Below are 18,513 nucleotides of genomic sequence, written 5' to 3' on the forward strand. Positions count from 1 at the left end.
TCTCTCCTCTTTCTCTCTCTCAGATCGTCATCCCGTTCTTCAGCCTGCTGATCAAAGACATCTATTTCCTGAACGAGGGATGCTCCAATAGGATGCAGAATGGACATGTAAACTTTGAGGTGCGTTTGGGGAAACAGTTTGTTGTTTGTAAGGAAATCCCCCCCAGGGTCCCCAATATGGGGCCTGTAGACCAAACTTGGCCCAATTGGTTTGGCCCACCAGAAACTTCCAGAATGACCTTATGTTTTTATGAACAATATTTGTTCGGGGGAGGGTTTGGCTCACTACTGAGGTGGTTTGTCCACCTCTGTAATAAGATGAAGTAAGGTTTTTACATAACCCAGGTCCAGCAATGTCCCATAGCTAAAGGAGACCGTTTGCACACAACATATTTACAGAACATAGTAACGGAAAAGGCCTTTATTTATTTTTTTACATCTTCCCCAATAACTGACAGAGAAGGAGGATGTAAGACTTCTGCACTACAGTGGAATTAAGACTTTTATCATTGGAGACCCTATTCATAGTCTAGAGATCAGTCGTCAGGGCAGACAGTCGTCAGGGCAGCCAAGTCGTCAGGGCAGCCAAGTCGTCAGCGCAGCCAAGTCGTCAGCGCAGCCAAGTCGTCAGGGCAGCCAGTCGTCAGGGCAGCCAAGTCGTCAGGGCAGCCAAGTCGTCAGGGCAGCCAAGTCGTCAGGGCAGCCAGTCGTCAGGGCAGCCAGTCGTCAGGGCAGCCAAGTCGTCAGGGCAGCCAGTCGTCAGGGCAGCCAAGTCGTCAGGGCAGCCAAGTCGTCAGGGCAGCCAAGTCGTCAGGGCAGCCAAGTCGTCAGGGCAGCCAAGTCGTCAGGGCAGCCAAGTCGTCAGGGCAGCCAAGTCGTCAGGGCAGCCAAGTCGTCAGGGCAGCCAAGTCGTCAGGGCAGCCAAGTCGTCAGGGCAGCCAAGTCGTCAGGGCAGCCAAGTCGTCAGGGCAGCCAGTCATGATATAAGTGAATGTTTCCATCAGTTGTGTTACATCATTTCTATAGTGACCAGCCAGTGCATTCAGCTATGTTGTGTTAACATTGCATTCATGTTTTATTGTTGTTTTTCAGAAATTCTGGGAGATGGCGAAGCAAGTTAGCGAGTTCATGGTTTGGAAGAAGGTGGAGTGTCCGTTTGAGAAGGACCGTAAGATTCTCCAGTATCTGCTCACCGCACCGGTTTTCAGCGAGGACAGTATGTTTACACCCCTCCAAAAACGTCCCCCCCTTAACGCCACAATGCTGCTCACATGTTGTATAAGGTCAATGTACCGAAGTGATTATATAATTTTAAACTAAATCGACTCAGGAAAGAGTACTCTAGATATGTCCGCTATACTTTAACGTTCAGTGTTCTCCTCAAGAAGTATGCTGTATGATAATGTGGATATGACAGTTCTCTCTCCTCTCAGCTCTGTGTCTGGCCTCCTATGACAGTTCTCTCTCCTCTCAGCTCTGTGTCTGGCCTCCTATGACAGTTCTCTCTCCTCTCAGCTCTGTGTCTGGCCTCCTATGACAGTTCTCTCTCCTCTCAGCTCTGTGTCTGGCCTCCTATGACAGTTCTCTCTCCTCTCAGCTCTGTGTCTGGCCTCCTATGACAGTTCTCTCTCCTCTCAGCTCTGTGTCTGGCCTCCTATGACAGTTCTCTCTCTGTTCAGCTCTGTGTCTGGCCTCCTATGACAGTTCTCTCTCCTCTCAGCTCTGTGTCTGGCCTCCTATGACAGTTCTCTCTCTGTTCAGCTCTGTGTCTGGCCTCCTATGACAGTTCTCTCTCTGTTCAGCTCTGTGTCTGGCCTCCTATGACAGTGATGCTGATGGTTCTCTCTCTTCTCAGCTCTGTGTCTGGCCTCCTATGACAGTGAAGGCCCTGAGAATAATATGGAGAAGGACAGATGGAAGTCTTTGAGGTATGTACCCTCCCCGGGATGATGTTTGTACGTGTGTACCCGAGGGTCAGCCCCAATGCGACAGAATCTGTCCCATTACTCCAGACTGGTGTAGTTTCTCTCTCTCCACACTGAGACTCCAGTCTGGTGTAGTTTCTCTCTCTCTCCCCACTGAGACTCCAGACTGGTGTAGTTTCTCTCTCTCCTCACTGAGACTCCAGACTGGTGTAGTTTCTCTCTCTCCCCACTGAGACTCCAGACTGGTGTAGTTTCTCTCTCTCCCCACTGAGACTCCAGACTGGTGTAGTTTCTCTCTCTCCTCACTGAGACTCCAGACTGGTGTAGTTTCTCTCTCTCCCCACTGAGACTCCAGACTGGTGTAGTTTCTCTCTCTCCCCACTGAGACTCCAGACTGGTGTAGTTTCTCTCTCTCTCCCCACTGAGACTTCAGTCTGGTGTAGTTTTCTCTCTCTCCTCACTGAGACTCCAGACTGGTGTAGTTTCTCTCTCTCTCCCCACTGAGACTCCAGACTGGTGTAGTTTCTCTCTCTCCCCACTGAGACTCCAGACTGGTGTAGTTTCTCTCTCTCTCCCCACTGAGACTCCAGACTGGTGTAGTTTCTCTCTCTCCCCACTGAGACTCCAGACTGGTGTAGTTTCTCTCTCTCCCCACTGAGACTCCAGACTGGTGTAGTTTCTCTCTCTCTCCCCACTGAGACTCCAGACTGGTGTAGTTTCTCTCTCTCTCCACACTGAGACTCCAGACTGGTGTAGTTTCTCTCTCTCTCCCCACTGAGACTCCAGACTGGTGTAGTTTCTCTCTCTCCCCACTGAGACTCCAGACTGGTGTAGTTTCTCTCTCTCCCCACTGAGACTTCAGTCTGGTGTAGTTTCTCGCTCTCTCTACAGACTCCAGACTGGTGTAGTTTCTCTCTCCCCACTGAGACTCCAGACTGGTGTAGTTTCTCTCTCTCCCCACTGAGACTCCAGACTGGTGTAGTTTCTCTCTCTCCCCACTGAGACTTCAGTCTGGTGTAGTTTATCGCTCTCTCTACAGACTCCAGACTGGTGTAGTTTCTCTCTCCCCACTGAGACTCCAGTCTGGTGTAGTTTCTCTCTCTCCCCACAGACTCCAGACTGGGTCTAATCCTGGATGCTGATTGGTTAATACCGCATTCCAGCTGGTGTCTATTCCACAAGTTACCACCAGCTAAATCTATGATGTTAAAATGCCTATTTACTCTGTTCCATCTGACTGCGCAATCCACTGTCTCATCAGCCCAGCCAGGCAATTTATAAACTTGACCTCCACTATAAAAAGCATCTAGACATTATCTCGCATTTCTTTTAGACGAGCAATTGGTTTTCAACATCAGAGATTTGTATAAACCTTGCTGTCCGTCTCTCCGACATTGGCAACATTGTTTCAATATTCAAATTCGATCTCCAGCTGTCCCATAGTAATGAACATGTTGGGGTTGAGACGAGACAGACTAGCAGCTTTTCTCTGCCAGTCAATATATGAATTGTTATGGATATATACAAAGAAATGTCAAGAGAAAAACATTAATTGCAGCTAGTTTGCTGTCATTCCAGCTTTCAGTTTGAAGTGATTGTGTTGGCTGTGTAGTTGGCTATCTCTGCTGAACAGTGATCTGGCGAGAGAGCAAATGTTCTATGACAGGTGAAATCGCACATCATTAGCTCATTGTTATGGATGTATCCCCCCCCCCCAAATAACTAGAAAACAAGTTAAACAAACTGAAATGCAGCTACATTGCTGTTATTCTGGCTGCACTGTTTGACGTGACTGTGTTAGCCAAAGTTGGCTAGCTAGTGAGCAAGGGCAACGGTACATTTATAATGAACGACTGGGTTGCTCCTCTGGCAACCGAACCAATTGAGCGAACGTCCAGCCCGGCTTGGGTAGCAACCCTAGATTTGTGTCGGGACTATATCTCGTGGAAGGATGAAACAGGATGAATAAATTCATCCAAATAACTTTTTTAATTAATATACAGGACCAGTCAAAAGTTTGGACACAGCTACTCATTCAAGGGGTTTTCTTTAATTTTTACTATTTTCTACATTGTAGAAAACTATGAAATAACACATATGGAATCATGTAGTAACCAAAAAAGTGTTCAACAAATCAAAATATATTTTATGTTTGAGATTCTTCAAAGTAGCCACCCTTTGCCTTGATGACAACTTTGCGCACTCTTGGCATTCTCTCAACCAGCTTCATGAGGAATGCTTTTCCAACAGTCTTGAAGGAGTTCCCACATATGCTGAGCACTTGTTGGCTGCTTTTCCTTCACTCTGCAGTCCAACTCATCCCAAACCATCTCAATTGAGTTGAGGTCGGGTGATTGTGGAGGCCAGGTCATCTGATGCAGCACTCCATCACTCTCCTTCTTCGTCAAATAGCCCTTACACAGCCTGGAGGTGTATTTGGCCATTGTCCTGTTGAAAAACAAATGATAGTCCCACTAAGCACAAACCAGATGGGATGGCATATCGCTGCAGAATGCTGTGGTAGCCATGCTGGTTAAGTGTGCCTTGAATTCTAAATAAATCACAGACAGTGTCACCAGCAAAGGACCCCCACAGCATCACACCTCCTCCTCCATGCTTCACAGTGAGAACCACACATGCGGAGATCATCCGTTCACCTGCTCTAATGTCCATTGCTCGTGTTTCTTGGCCCAAGCAAGTCTCTTCTTCTTATTGGTGTCCTTCAGTAGTGGTTTCTTTGCAGCAAATCGACCATAAAGGCCTGATTCATACAGTCTCCTCTGAACAGTTGATGTTGAGATGTCTGTTTCTTGAACTCTGTGAAGCATTTATTTGGGCTGCAATTTCTGAGGCTGGTAACTCTATTGAACTTATCCTCTGCAGCAGAGGTAACTCTGGGTCTTCCTTTCCTGTGGCGGTCCTCATGAGAGACAGTTTCATCATAGCGCTTGATGGTTTTTGCGACTGCACTTGAAGAAAATTTCAAAGTTCTTCAAATGTTCCGTATTGACTGACCTTCATGTCTTAAAGTAAGGATGGACTGTCATTTCTCTTTGCTTATTTGAGGTGTTCTTGCCATAATATGGACTTGGTCTTTTACCAAATAGGGCTATCTTCTGTATACCACCTCTACCTTGTCACAACACAACTGATTGGCTCAAACGCATTAAGAAGGAAAGAAATTCCACAAATTAACTTTTAACAAGGCACACCTGTTAATTGAAATGCATTCCAGGTGACTACCTCATGAAGCTGGTTGAGAGAATGCCAAGAGTGTGCAAAGCTGTCATCAAGGCAAAGGGTGGCTACTTTGAAGAATCTCAAATACTTGTATCTTTTTTGGTTACTACATGATTCCATATGTGTTAATATAATGTTTACATACCCTACATTGCTCATCTCATATGTATATGTATATACTGTACTGTATATCATCCACTGCATATTGCCATCTTTATGTAACACATGTATCACTAGCCACTTTAAACTATGCCACTTTATGTTTACATACCCTACATTACTCATCTCATATGTATATACTGTACACTATACCATCTACTGCATCTTGCCTATGCCGTTCTGTACCATCACTCATTCATATATCTTTATGTACATATTCTTTATCCCTTTACACTTGTGTGTGTATAAGGTAGTAGTTGTGGAATTGTTAGGTTAGATTACTCATTGGTTATTACTGCATTGTCGGAACTAGAAGCACAAGCATTTCGCTACACTCGCATTAACATCTGCTAACCATGTGTATGTGACAAATAAAATTTGATTTGATTTGATAGTTTTGATATCTTCACTATTATTCTACAAAGTAGAACATAGTAAGAATAAAGAAAACCCCTTGAATGAGTAGCTGTATCAAATCTTTTGACTGGTACTGTATGTCAATCATTGTTTGAATATGTTGGTAACCCCGTTGTAAAAAATTGATAATGCCCTCGAAGCTGGTATTGGGAGGATATAATGGCACCCACGCCAATATATCTATCCTCCAAACAGCAGCTTCTCAGGCATTATCAGTGAATCAGATGTCTGTTCCATGTCTTGCTAATAGATGTTCTCTTCTCTCTCGTTCCACAGATCTACTCTGCTAAGTAGAGTCTAGAGTTTCTGAAGGAAGAACCAAGTCAACCCCGTCTGACAAACAAGCCGAGTCCAAATAACAGAATCCCTGTTTGGATGGCAAACGACAATCTGACCTGTTCTGTTCAGCGGAACAGGAACTTTTCTGTTCTCCGGTCATGGAGAGTTCGGTCTTCTTCATGTTGTATGTTTCCAGGAAAGCTTTTTTCATCTCTTTGAATGAATTTCTATACTTTTTGTATTTAAAACAAATAAATAATAAGTTACGACCATCGTGAGGAGGAAAGTCCAGGGAAATGCTTTTTTTGTTTGTTGTCCTTTGGCCACGTCTGCCGAAAACGTAACAAAACACACACCGTGTATTTAACACCGGGTGACACTGTTGATGAAAATCTCTGGATATTTTGAAGATGTATTTGACTTTCTACAGGAGTTAAGAGTTGGCTGCTGGATGGCCAACTGATTCAGTCCTAACGTGTACAACGAACAGGCTGCTTCTCTCTCTGTGTCTCTCTCTCTCTGTGTCTCTGTCTCTCTCTCTGTGTCTCTCTCTCTCTCTCTCTCTGTCTTTCTATCTATCGCTCTATATCTCTTTCAAAAGCCAGCATTGTGTTTACTGGGGATCAGTATACTGTATAATGGTGTCAAAGCTAACCTACAGCAGGGTTGGTATAGAAAATATGAAGCTAATGTTTATTTGTGTGTGTGTCACATGTACCGTTATACCTGACTCTCTTGCTCCGGTCGGTGTGGTCGGCCTCGAGAACTTTACTGCTCAATATGTTTCAAATGCACTGAGTGCGTTGGATTGGAAACACGGATGTCCATTTTTTGTTTGTATAAAAGCTTTGTGTGATACTCTACAACAGGAAGCAACACCTTCCTTCTCGTCTCATCCTTTATCAAATGGGACACTCAGCCATGGGCAGAAACCGAGGGGTGGGGATGTTAAGACGGTGTGACGATAGATACCTTGTGCATCCCAAATGGCGACGTCTTCACTATATTAGTACACTAGTTTTGACCTGAGCCCTGGTTAAAGTAGTGCACTATATAGGTGCAGGGTTTCCCAAACTCAGTCCCGGGGACCACATTGGGTACACCTTTTATTTTTTTGCCCTAGCACTACACAACTGATTCAAATAATGAACTAATCATCAAGCTTTTGATTATTCGAATCAGCTGTGTAGAGCTAGGGCAAAAAAAGAAAACGTGTACCATGTACCCAATGAGGTCCCCGGGACCGAGTTTGGGAAACACTGATATAGAGAATATTGTGCTATTTGGAACTCGAGCAGTATGTTCCTGATAATCAGTGTTTTGGTGTTCTGCCACTAACCAGTATGTTCCTGATAATCACTGTTATGGTGTTCTGCCACTAACCAGCCACTTTGATGGAATAAATATAGTTTTGGAGGACTGTCCCGTGCTGAACGCTTCAAGCACTCAAGATTATCCATCCTGTGATAGTGGCGTACTTAACCACTATGCCCCCTCCCATGAGGATGGTAATATAGAAATGAGGTTGTATCGCCCCCTAGTGGTTGAGTTAAGTGCTGTGGTGAATGAGTTGATTTATGTAATAGCGGAGATTGTGTGTGAGTTGAGGATTTTGATTTTTTCCCCCCCTCAGTTAATGCTGGATCAAACTTTCTTCCTAATAGGTTGTATTTTCTTCATATTATTATTTTCATCATATTTGTTTTATTTATGATCCTCTCTAGTCGTCGTTATTTTATATTATGGATATTTACAAATATTTTATTGTATTTGTTGTTATATCATTTTGTACCAGGTACATTTCATAGTTATCAGATTTTTCCCTAAACGGATTATTTTTGGTTCAGGTTTGTATGAGAACACTTCATTTTTAGGATTCTAGTATACACTTTGAAGTGAAACATTGGTCACGTTCCAGGCCCATTACATTGGAGGCGTTGGCAAAGCTGATAGCTGTCCAGGTGTTGTGAGATCTGGCAGGCGTCTGCAATGTAGTCGTTCTGGAACGCGGCCATTGACTGACCTATAGCTTTGACTTTTGCAGTTTCTCCTCTACATGATATTGTGGTTTCACTGTGTAAATACTTCTTCTGTTTTTCCTGTGTTTATCTGGGGTTTTTTGTATTTGGACTGTTAAGCTGGAATAGATCACCTGTTTTATTACTGAGTTAGTTATTAGAAGAGAAAGTGACAAAAGTTAATAATAAAAAAATGCTTAAGTTAATGGAGGAATCTGTTGTTCATGATTATTACCTATCAGACAAATTCAATTTCCATGTGAATTGACATATTTCATGGCTTGACCTTGTATCAACCTGAGTTGACAGAGAAATCTCTATCTGTATGGTGGTTAGGTGCTGTATTAACCCTATAAAATCACTGACAGTGGACTACTGGTAGAGAATATACTGAAGCTGCCCCTACTTTTTTTTAATGAGGTTATTTTTCACAGTTCATGAGCATTTGATCTGGAAACATTTTGAGACCGGGGAATCATATTACTCACATTTCTGTTGAATAGGAATATACAAGATATAGCTTCGTCATCAACATCATCATTATTATTTAAAGACGTTGCATTTGGCCATTACTGCCTCTTCAAATAAAAAAGTGTATTTTGGTTGTCTGTAGACCATTCGTAAAGTAGGAATGACATCAAAACATGTTTGTGTAAAAATTGAATCAGATTATACTTAAAACTAATATTCGGTGACAAAATCTCAGATTTTTGGCATTGTCAAAAACCCACTCTGTTCTCATAGGCTACTGATCTTGTCATTGGCCAGTCCAAGACGCTCCACACGGGCCTGCAAGGCTGATCTTCTTCGGCCAATCTCTGATTCCTCCTTCAGCATCTCGTCCAAGTCGTCGCTGTTCAGCAGGCCCAACATCTTACTGCAAAGGATCTTGGCTGACTCCTTCAGGATGAAGTAACTGATCAGCATGGGCACCTGGTCGGCCATTCTCTGCACCACGATCTGAGCGAGAGAGAGGCGAGGCAGGAGAGGTGAGGCGGTAGGGAGAGGTGAGGCGGTAAGGAGAGGAAAAGAAAGTTTAAGTGAGACCTAGAGTGAAAACTGACAATTCTGTTTTGTCAGGGCTAATCTCTCGTGTCCAGACTACGTAAACATGCATGTTAGGTATGTCTTTATACTATTGGTCAACGAGCAGCAATAGCTCCAGTGCTTGTTTTTTTTCCATCACTGGTTATTTAGACAAATCACGATTTCACAGATGTTAGCATTTGTTTTTGTATTTCAGGAAGGGGGAGGGGTACATCCGGCCCATAAACGTCCCGTAACTTGTAAAGAGACAGATGATGGAGCGCCTCGATCACTGCATCGCTTCTCTTAACACGTATGGACTCAGAACTTCCTTGAGCAGCTGACCAATTACGTGAGACTTTTAGTTCCTTGGTTAACCGAGATTGTCAGAACTAGCGTGTTCACTTCAGAGCTAGCAATCGGTTAGTTAGTTAGTGGTTATAGGTTAGTTAGTGGGGTAGATGTTAGGGGTTAATTAGTGACTATGGGTATTTTAACCACTAAGGTTAAAGGGATACTGTGAAATTAAGCCGTTTTTTCCATTTATCCAGAGTCAGATTAATTTGAGTTACTTGAGCGCAATAACTGTTAGATGCTGCATGCTTTTCTTCCGGACATATATCCTCCTGCATTTAGCTAGTGTACTTTATATCTCCAAATTGAAACACACACTTGTTGAATCAACGTCATTTCAAAGGAAATTACGTTAGAACCAATGTGGAATAGACGTTGAATTGACGTCTGTGCCAAGTTGGTAGTGCATTCTACCTCATAGTATGCCTTGAGCAGCTCAGGGTATTTGCTCCTGGTGTCGTAACCGGAGCAGTCTGGGGTTTCCTCCTCTGGATTCAACGTTTCAAAGAAGATTTCATCCTGTGTGTAGACCTGCATTTCCATTTTAAACTGCTCCTCGATCCTCTTCATCACTATGTTTGACTGCCGTTCCTGGATGTTTTCAATGTTTTTCTAGGAGTTCAAACAAAGAGTAAGTGCTCTCTCTCTATTCAGACTGTATTGTGGCTGTTCAGCTCTATTCAACCCGTATTGCCATTTAAATGCGATTTTCCGATTGAGCTGACGTATTCAGCGTTTACCGTGAATACGCCTGAACAATGCCTTCAATTGACCTATAGCGCTGAACTTCGGTGATACGAGTTAAAATCAAGCCCTAAATTACCACGAGGACAAAAACTACTAACTTTGGATGCAGGAAGGCATTGTAATACTGTTATTGTTTCAGAGACAGATTCAGGCTACAAAATAACCCACATGTAAACTGTAATTCTACATTAAGTCTTTTTTTTTTTTTGTTGCTTTTTCTCATGTATTCCTGCCTGCTAGAACATCGACCTCACATCAGAATACAGAATACAGTGTACATGTATTTAATGTAAAACAGACAAACATTTAAAACAACTGGGTACTATTAGACGGCATAATTTGTGTAAATAAAACACATGTTTTTAATGGTCTTATTAACAAATTATTATTGCCATTACCATTGAGACGTGCTGAAGATAAGGAAAATTCTCGAAGCTGACTTTGGACAAATTAACAAATTGTGTATGCACCAATTCTGAAAAACACAAAGGAATGCATTTGTTAAAGGGATACACAAAATGTAACTTAACATTATTTTCTATTTACCTTTTAGTTGTAGCTGATTCACCAAAACGTCCTTTCCTGGGCGCTTAATAAGCATGTTTGTCTTGTCAGAAGTTCCATAGAGCCCCCATACATGATGCATCACAACAATACATTTCACAGGTGCAATGAAGGGACTTCCAGAAAATGCAATGCACTATGGGACATCACATGAAATCTAGGGCTTCTGGTCAGTTACCTCTGATTTTCTGGAGTGTCGTCGTAGCTGGATTCCTAAGTTCAGCCACTAGTTTTTGAACAACGCGTTTAAATACCATGTAGTTAGTGAAACCTGGCAGCTCACTTCTCCTGTGCTTCTGATCATATTCATCCTCCACTTGTTGCACTACTTTATGATCTAAATCAAGAAAAAAAACAGAGATTTAGAGAAATTGTAAATGTTAATAATTTTGGAAAATATAATTGATTATAATACTTTTTGTATGACGTTACTATTAGTATAATAACAATAACAATTATTTAAATGTAAATAATATTATGATTGATTAATTTTGTTGTACAAAGTGGTGTAGTAGAGGGTTAATGCCTGTAGATGCCGTTTACTGACCTATCGGAGAAAAATGCTTTGAAAATACAAGGGACATTTTCTTTCTTCACCACGAACAACGATCAATGTTTACTCACCAATTTATTGTTGTGCATCTTACTGGTTGTATGTCTTACACAGTTAACAATACTACTGTACATATCTGTGTACTGTAGTATCAGTACAAGTTATGGATATGGACATGTTGAGCAATAGTCTGTCTATTCAAAAGTGTACCTACAATTTGCCTTGAGGTTTTTAAGACATTCCATCCATTCTGCAAAGTCACTTCGCATGAGGACAAATAGATTTTCCTCGTCAATATTATCCCCTGTGGACAGATGAGTAATCCTCTCATTGAACTCTGTTATGATCTGAAGGGAGAAAAATAACACAAACACATAACACAATTAACACCTTCTGACTCTTCTGTAGTTCACATTTAATCCTATTTTAAAGAACTAAAGTTAGTTATAGTATTACTTTTAGTAGCAATGTTTATTTAATTTTTATTTAAACCTTATTTAACTAGGCAAGTCAGTTAAGAACAAATTCTTATTTACAATAACATCCTACCAAAAGGCCTCCTGCGGGGACGGGGGCTGGGATTTAAAAAAAATAATTTATATATATATTTTTTTATATATAAATATAGGACAAAACACACATCACGACAAGAGAGACAACACAACACTACATAAAGAGAGACCTAAGACAACAAAATAGCAAGGCAGCAACACATGACAACACAGCATGGTAGCAAAACAACATGACAACAACATGGTAGCAACACAACATGACAACAACATGGTAGCAACACAACACGACAACAACATGGTAGCAGCACAAAACATGGTACAATGTAATGTTTTAAATTTGAGCAATAATATTAACAACGTTGTGTTATTTGTATGGAGAAAAAAAGACTATTCCTACTAATGGTGTGTTTGGATCCTTTTCTGGGGAACTCGTAGTTGGTGAATGCATTCGAGTGCTTTTGAAGTCGGAAAAACAATGAAACCAATGAGATTTTAACTAGATTTTAGCTAGATGTGACTAAGCTGGCTAACATTGCTAATAATATCAGCTTGCTTATGTTGACATTGGGTCAAACTAGATACATTGTCCACGTTATTGGGGTTGTCAATATGTTTTACCATCTTTTGGTCGGAAAGGTGAAAGGTCCGTGATGAAACATAAACAACGCGCAAACTCAGTATAATCATTCTGGTCCGTGGTTTTCCATTCCGAACTCGGAGGATCATTCTAGTAGCTATTTGTAACTCGTATCTCAGAGTTTCCGATTAGCATCCTAACGCATCAGCTATTGATGTGTAAACCAACGTGTTTCCTTTGCTAAGCGTCCTTGTGAGAGTTTTATTTTTTTAGGAAAGTAACGCAAAATTAACATAACAAGTAAGACGCATAACTTTCCATAGAATATAATATTGTAATATAAGGTGTTTATTTTATTGAATGTAACAAGTCATTTTTAGTGGACCCCTACATAAGGCTTTCATAACTTACTGTATACTCTTGACGAATCAATGGGCACCATTGGATTGGTTTAAATTGGACTGACCATTGAACAGTAGGAAATATAGCAGAAGTGCTTTATATTAGTCAACATAGACTTAACATTTGGGACAGACGAAGAAAAATATGTATATTTAAGATGTCATAGTATAGGTGAAGACTATTGTACAGAGAAGAATCTTCCAAAGCTGATCAATCATGACAGGTGAAAGACAGAGAAAGGTGAATGGTTACTTACCTCAATGAGGAACTCCTTCCTCTCTGCAGGGTCGGAGGGAGGCCCACCCTCACAGTCTACCAATGCCTTCCTCACGTTCCACAGCTGCTTTTTAATCTGATTTGACATCTCTGGTAGGGATTTCTGACCAAAAACAAATACACAACTTAAACAGGCTGTCAGGCACCAGACCTGGGTGTACATGAGGCATAAGGTAAAGGACAGATGATCGAATGATAATAGCACGTGGTTGGACTAACTTTGATGTGGTTGACCAGCGTATAGGTGAGCTTTGTGGCTAGGTGCTTGGTGGTTGCCCTTTCCTCAAGTAGGAGGGATCTATACATTGAAAAGGAGAGGAATTTAATTAACACATTTTAAAGTGTTACAAAGATGTAATCACAGTAATATGTAAACATGTACAGTTAGGTCCACAATTTATTGGCACCCTTGATAAATATGAGCAAAATAGGCCGTATAAAATCTATAATAAAAAATACTGAGCTATATTGTATTCTAAAAATAATGAAAATTATATTATTTTATACTAACCCAATTGCTCAGAAAAATATATTTTGTTTAATAAGTAAAAACATGTTTTTCAAAATTACTGGCACACCTGTTTTCAATACCTCACCTTGCCAGGATAATGGCACTGAGCCTTTTTATAAAATGTTTTTTTGAGAATGGAGAACAGATTGGGAGGGGCCTTTATCACACCATTCCAGATCCTTGATATCCTTCATCTGCGCTTATAGACTGCCCTCTTCAATTCAAACCACAGGTTTTCAATGGGGTTCAAGTCAGGAGACTGAGGTGGACATTGCAAAATTTTGATTTTGGGGTCAATTAACCATTTCTTTGTGGATTTTGATGTTTGCTTGGGGTTATTGTCTTGCTGGAAGGTCCACTTGCGGACACGATTCAGCCTCCTGGCAGAGGCAAAAAGGTGTCTGGCCAAAATGTCCTGGTACTTGTTACAGTTCATGACGCCGTTGAACTTAACGTGGGTGAAGTACCATTGAGACTTGCCGCAAGTGGATCTTCCAGCAAGACAATAAGTTGAAAGTCATTGCTTGCTATTAAAAAGGTTTTAATGGTTAATCATAGCATAATGCATTTGAAAAACAACAATTCAAACGTACTTTACAAAACGCTACAGGCTACCATAGGTACGATCAAATGCCTTGTACATCTGAACAGTGATCTGGCACTGGTACTCCCTGTATATAGCTCCACATTGATCTGGTACTGGTACTTCCTGTATATAGCTCCACATTGATCTGGTACTGGTACTCCCTGTATATAGCTCCACATTGATCTGGTACTGGTACTCCCTGTATATAGCTCCACATTGATCTGGTACTGGTACTTTCTGTATATAGCTCCACATTGATCTGGTACTGGTACTTCCTGTATATAGCTCCACATTGATCTGCTACTGGTACTCCCTGTATATAGCTCCACATTGATCTGGTACTGGTACTTCCTGTATATAGCTCCACATTGATCTGGTACTGGTACTTCCTGTATATAGCTCCACATTGATCTGGTACTGGTACTTCCTGTATATAGCTCCACATTGATCTGGTACTGGTACTTTCTGTATATAGCTCCACAATGATCTGGTACTGGTACTTCCTGTATATAGCTCCACATTGATCTGGTACTGGTACTTCCTGTATATAGCTCCAAATTGATCTGGTACTTCCTGTATATAACTCCACATTGATCTGGTACTTCCTGTATATAACTCCATTCTTGTGTATTTTATCATATTCCTCGTCTTACTATTTTATTTTGTATTATTATTATTATTATTTTTAAACTCTGCATCTTTGGGAAGGGCTCGTAAGCAAGCATTTCAGAGTAAAGTCTACACCAGTTGTATATTCGTCGCATGTGCCATTTGTTTTTTGTTGTTGTTGTTGTTGTTGATTTGATTAGAAATTTTACCTGAAGTGCTCGTGATCTTGAAAGAAGTCCAACTCCTCTTCAAGTGCCTGAGCTATGGACATTTTATCATCAATCTGCTTCTGACCACGACATTTCACAATGACGTAACCCATATTGAGTGGAAGGGTTTTATTGCGGACAATTTCCAACACATCCTTCTCCGTCCCCTTGTCTATCAGGTCTGGCTTTGTCAGAATGGCTGGAAGACCAAATGAGAGAAATTAAAAGCGTTACAATACATAGATATCTAAGTGCTTAATTGTGACTATAACCATTTTCATCAACTGTAAAAAAAAAAATTAAAAAAAATGTTTAAAAGGCTCATCTTTATAATTTCTTTACCCAGAGTTCTTGTTCCTTCAGGATCCACTTTTTGCACCATTTTCAGGGCTTCTGTTGTTGCTATGTCATTATAACATGGTATCACCACTAAGTTAATGGTTTTCTTTTTCGAAATGTATTTCATGATTAGACTTTTGATCTGCGGAAAAAGTAGAAGAGCATAACTGTCCAGGGAGCCACGTGGTACATTACCATTACGTGGTACATTACCATTACGTGGTACATTACCATTACGTGGTACATTACCATTACGTGATACATTACCATTCCGTGGTACATTACCATTACGTTGTACATTACCATTACGTGGTACATTACCATTACGTGGTACATTATCATTACGTGGTACATTACCATTACGCAGTACATTACATGGTACATTACCATTACATGGTAGATTATCATTACGTGGTACATTATGTGGTACATTATCATTATGTGGTACATTACCATTACGAGGTACATTACGTGGGACATTACCATTACGTGGTGCATTACCATTACGCGGTACATTGCCATTACGCGGCACATTATCATTACACGGCACATTATCATTACGTGGTACATAATCAGAAATAACACTGGTTTCCTTTCCTACAGTATACTTTCCTTTCCTTCACCTTCTACTAATCATTACCAGGAAACAACAGAAACATGACTCATTTTAAGGTTATTCCACATCTGTATGAAGTTAAACCTCCGTAATCAAAATGGTGGACTGTTATGAAGAACTACAGTACGAGATAACCAAACAAGTCTATCTGGACAAACTCCAAAAAAGTGATCAACTCGAGACTCACTTGGGCTTCAATGTCCTCTGGTTGTCCTGGTACTGGTACCCTGGCGATCCCAGGTAAGTCAATCAGAGTGAGATCACACACCGTGGAAGACTTGATTTTGAGAGTGATCAGATCTTCACATATCCCCACTCCCCTTCCAGCTAACTCATTCTGGGCTGTGAAATCAATGTGAAAATGGTGATGGAATATATCTGTCTCATGCACAGAAAAAACTGTTAAAAAACACAAAGGACAAAGGAAAATCCATGATATCCCAATCGTACACTGTGTAAACCAGGGGTTGGTCAACCGTTCTCCCGGAGAGCGACTGGGTGTGCTCCTCAGAGGTAGTTGCTGGTCTAAATCCATCCTCGTTTTTACCCATCATACCTTGCTCAACGTGTCTCGCGACTTCTTCTCGGTCATCAAATTCAAAGGTTTTGTTTTTGTATGAGATGACAGCCTTCCATACCACTCCACTGACATAACAGAGTCTGAGTTCCAGTGGACACCTGGTGACAATACCTGGATGGGAAACGAGGCCGAACTAATGACAGATCATGATATGATAATATAACTCTGTCATGTCTAACTTAATGCCCTGACAAGACATACACTACCAATAATGTTAAATGTCAGATAGGGTTTGTTAAATAGTCTCTCAGTGATAAATCATGACAATTCTAAGAGAACAATCAACAGGTTATGCTATAGCCTACATTCAAAAATTCTTCACAGTTTGATAATAACTTTGTGTTCACATAATACTTACCATTTCCTCTGGGCAGCGCCACTCCAGATAGGGCCTCAAGCACAGAGCTCTTTCCTGAACTCTGGTCTCCCACCACAGCAACGGATGGCAGGGGCAGCTCCTTCTCTATCCCAATGGATCTCAGGTAGTCTATTAAGTCTATGAAGGGCCGGACCTTCTTCGCCAACTGGTCTTGAAACATGCTGGGGGAATGTCAGGGGTACAGAACAATGACATGTTAAATGGTTAATTTGTTGATAGACTAATGTATGGCTAAATTGATTGAAAATGCAGCCGATGTGAAACTGTTGTGGTACAGATAATTTTTTATTATTGTGCTGCGAGAGTGCAATAACAGATAGAAAATAGTATGCCTTTGTCATTAAAAACCAAAAATGTAAATCATGTTGTCCCACCTAGGTCCATCTTCATCATCTGACATTTCTTTTCCCGTCTGAAATCCAAAAGATAGGGCCTAATGAATACCATTTAGATTAAATGGAACAACTGCAATTTCCCTAAATGTTTTCTCTAGATAGATAGATATATAGCTAGATAGATAGATAGATATATAGCTAGATAGATAGATAGATACCCAATCAGATGTCATAGTTCATCAATGTATTTAAGTATACAGAAGTATGTCTGTGATAAATATACTTGAGTATATTTAAAATGATCTAAACTGGAACAATTTTAAATAGATTTAATGCATTTAATGCTAACTTAATAAGTGTTTTGTTATTAACATTTAAATATTATAAATACATAAATTATCTACATTTTAGCATCTTTTACTTTCGATTTTGTACACCAGCTTCAAACAGCTGAAAGTACAATATTTTTGGTTTTGGAAAATATATTTCACAGCGGTTTAGAGTGTACACTGATTCTCTACACTATACTTGCTTGTTTTGTCACATAAACTAAAATTGTGCAAACTATTCTAATTTTAGCAACCAGAAAATGGCGCAGCGATTTCTGCATAGTGCACCTTTAAGTGTAATGCAAGTGAACATACAGTATACTTCAAGACGGAAAAACAATGCATTAAAAATACATCTTTAATAAGTGTGTTGAAGTGTAATGATAGTATATGTATAGTATACTTAAGATATACTAGAAAAGTGCATATCCTATTTAAAGTATATTACACGAATTTGTAGTATTTTTAAGTATACTTCAGTATACTTGTAATATATTAAAATATACTTTTTTCCCCCACTTGGGTAGATAGATTGAAAGAAACTACTTATGAAACTACTTATGCCCAGTTCTGAAATATAAAATGTAACCAAACAACATAACATTTCCATGAATAAAACTGACCTGGATTTGATTTAAAAATACTCTTACCTCGTTTTAAATCGAATCACTTATATTAAGACACTAAACTGACCTCAGTCAAGACGTTATCTTGTGGTTTCTCTTGGGGATACTATGAAAATGACTTGTTCAATTGCATTTTATAATCCAGACAGTTCAAAGGGTAATGATATGAAGCATATTAAAACTAGGTTCAAATTCCTCAGGTCAACGTGACTTTCCATTGATTTCTAAGGTCCAACTCAATTAAAATACAGTAAAATCAACATTAAATGTCAATTAAACTAGATCATGGAGAATACATATTAATTTGATTTAATGCTTGTCCTGCAGTGATGAAATATAGGTGTGT

The 18,513-nt window shown here is 40.3% G+C and overlaps 2 protein-coding genes across 3 annotated transcripts in view; one reads left to right on the forward strand and one right to left on the reverse strand.

Annotated features, from left to right (window-relative positions):
• The window catches only part of LOC139544902 (ras-GEF domain-containing family member 1B-A-like), a 100,446-nt gene extending 92,203 nt beyond the window's left edge, over positions 1 to 8,243 (forward strand). Inside the window, exons 11-14 of one of the 2 annotated variants that reach the window (XM_071352091.1) lie at positions 24 to 119; positions 1,092 to 1,215; positions 1,855 to 1,927; positions 6,017 to 8,243. In XM_071352091.1, the coding sequence (XP_071208192.1) occupies positions 24 to 119; positions 1,092 to 1,215; positions 1,855 to 1,927; positions 6,017 to 6,041 (318 nt within the window). In that variant the 3' untranslated portion in view covers positions 6,042 to 8,243. Of the gene's footprint in view, positions 1 to 23; positions 120 to 1,091; positions 1,216 to 1,432; positions 1,835 to 1,854; positions 1,928 to 6,016 lie in introns of those variants that run through there. The other variant, XM_071352090.1, reaches the window with a different exon arrangement.
• Positions 8,244 to 8,416: 173 nt separating this feature from the next.
• LOC139544901 (interferon-induced GTP-binding protein Mx2-like) lies at positions 8,417 to 17,277 on the reverse strand. The gene is made up of 13 exons (XM_071352089.1): positions 17,252 to 17,277; positions 16,857 to 17,038; positions 16,475 to 16,609; positions 16,106 to 16,260; positions 15,306 to 15,444; positions 14,964 to 15,162; positions 13,268 to 13,346; positions 13,029 to 13,151; positions 11,496 to 11,628; positions 10,907 to 11,065; positions 10,563 to 10,639; positions 9,832 to 10,029; positions 8,417 to 8,997 (listed from the first exon to the last, which is right to left on the reverse strand). Exons 1-13 carry the CDS (start codon positions 17,275 to 17,277, stop codon positions 8,776 to 8,778), a joined length of 1,827 nt encoding a protein of 608 aa, XP_071208190.1. The 3' UTR covers positions 8,417 to 8,775.
• Positions 17,278 to 18,513: the final 1,236 nt, after the last annotated feature.

This window comes from Salvelinus alpinus, chromosome 19 (genome assembly GCF_045679555.1).
Source record: "Salvelinus alpinus chromosome 19, SLU_Salpinus.1, whole genome shotgun sequence".
Taxonomy (NCBI): domain Eukaryota; kingdom Metazoa; phylum Chordata; class Actinopteri; order Salmoniformes; family Salmonidae; genus Salvelinus; species Salvelinus alpinus.

What these genes read in the sequence shown, in the direction of transcription:
- LOC139544901 (XM_071352089.1), bottom strand. Translation starts at nt 17,277, where the DNA reads ATGTCAGATGATGAAGATGGACCTAG. An exon ending in GATGATGAAGATGGACCTAG is followed by an intron (nt 17,039 to 17,251) that starts GTGGGACAACAT and finishes ACATTCCCCCAG; the next exon opens with CATGTTTCAAGACCAGTTGG. An exon ending in TGAAGGAACAAGAACTCTGG is followed by an intron (nt 15,163 to 15,305) that starts GTAAAGAAATTA and finishes TTGGTCTTCCAG; the next exon opens with CCATTCTGACAAAGCCAGAC.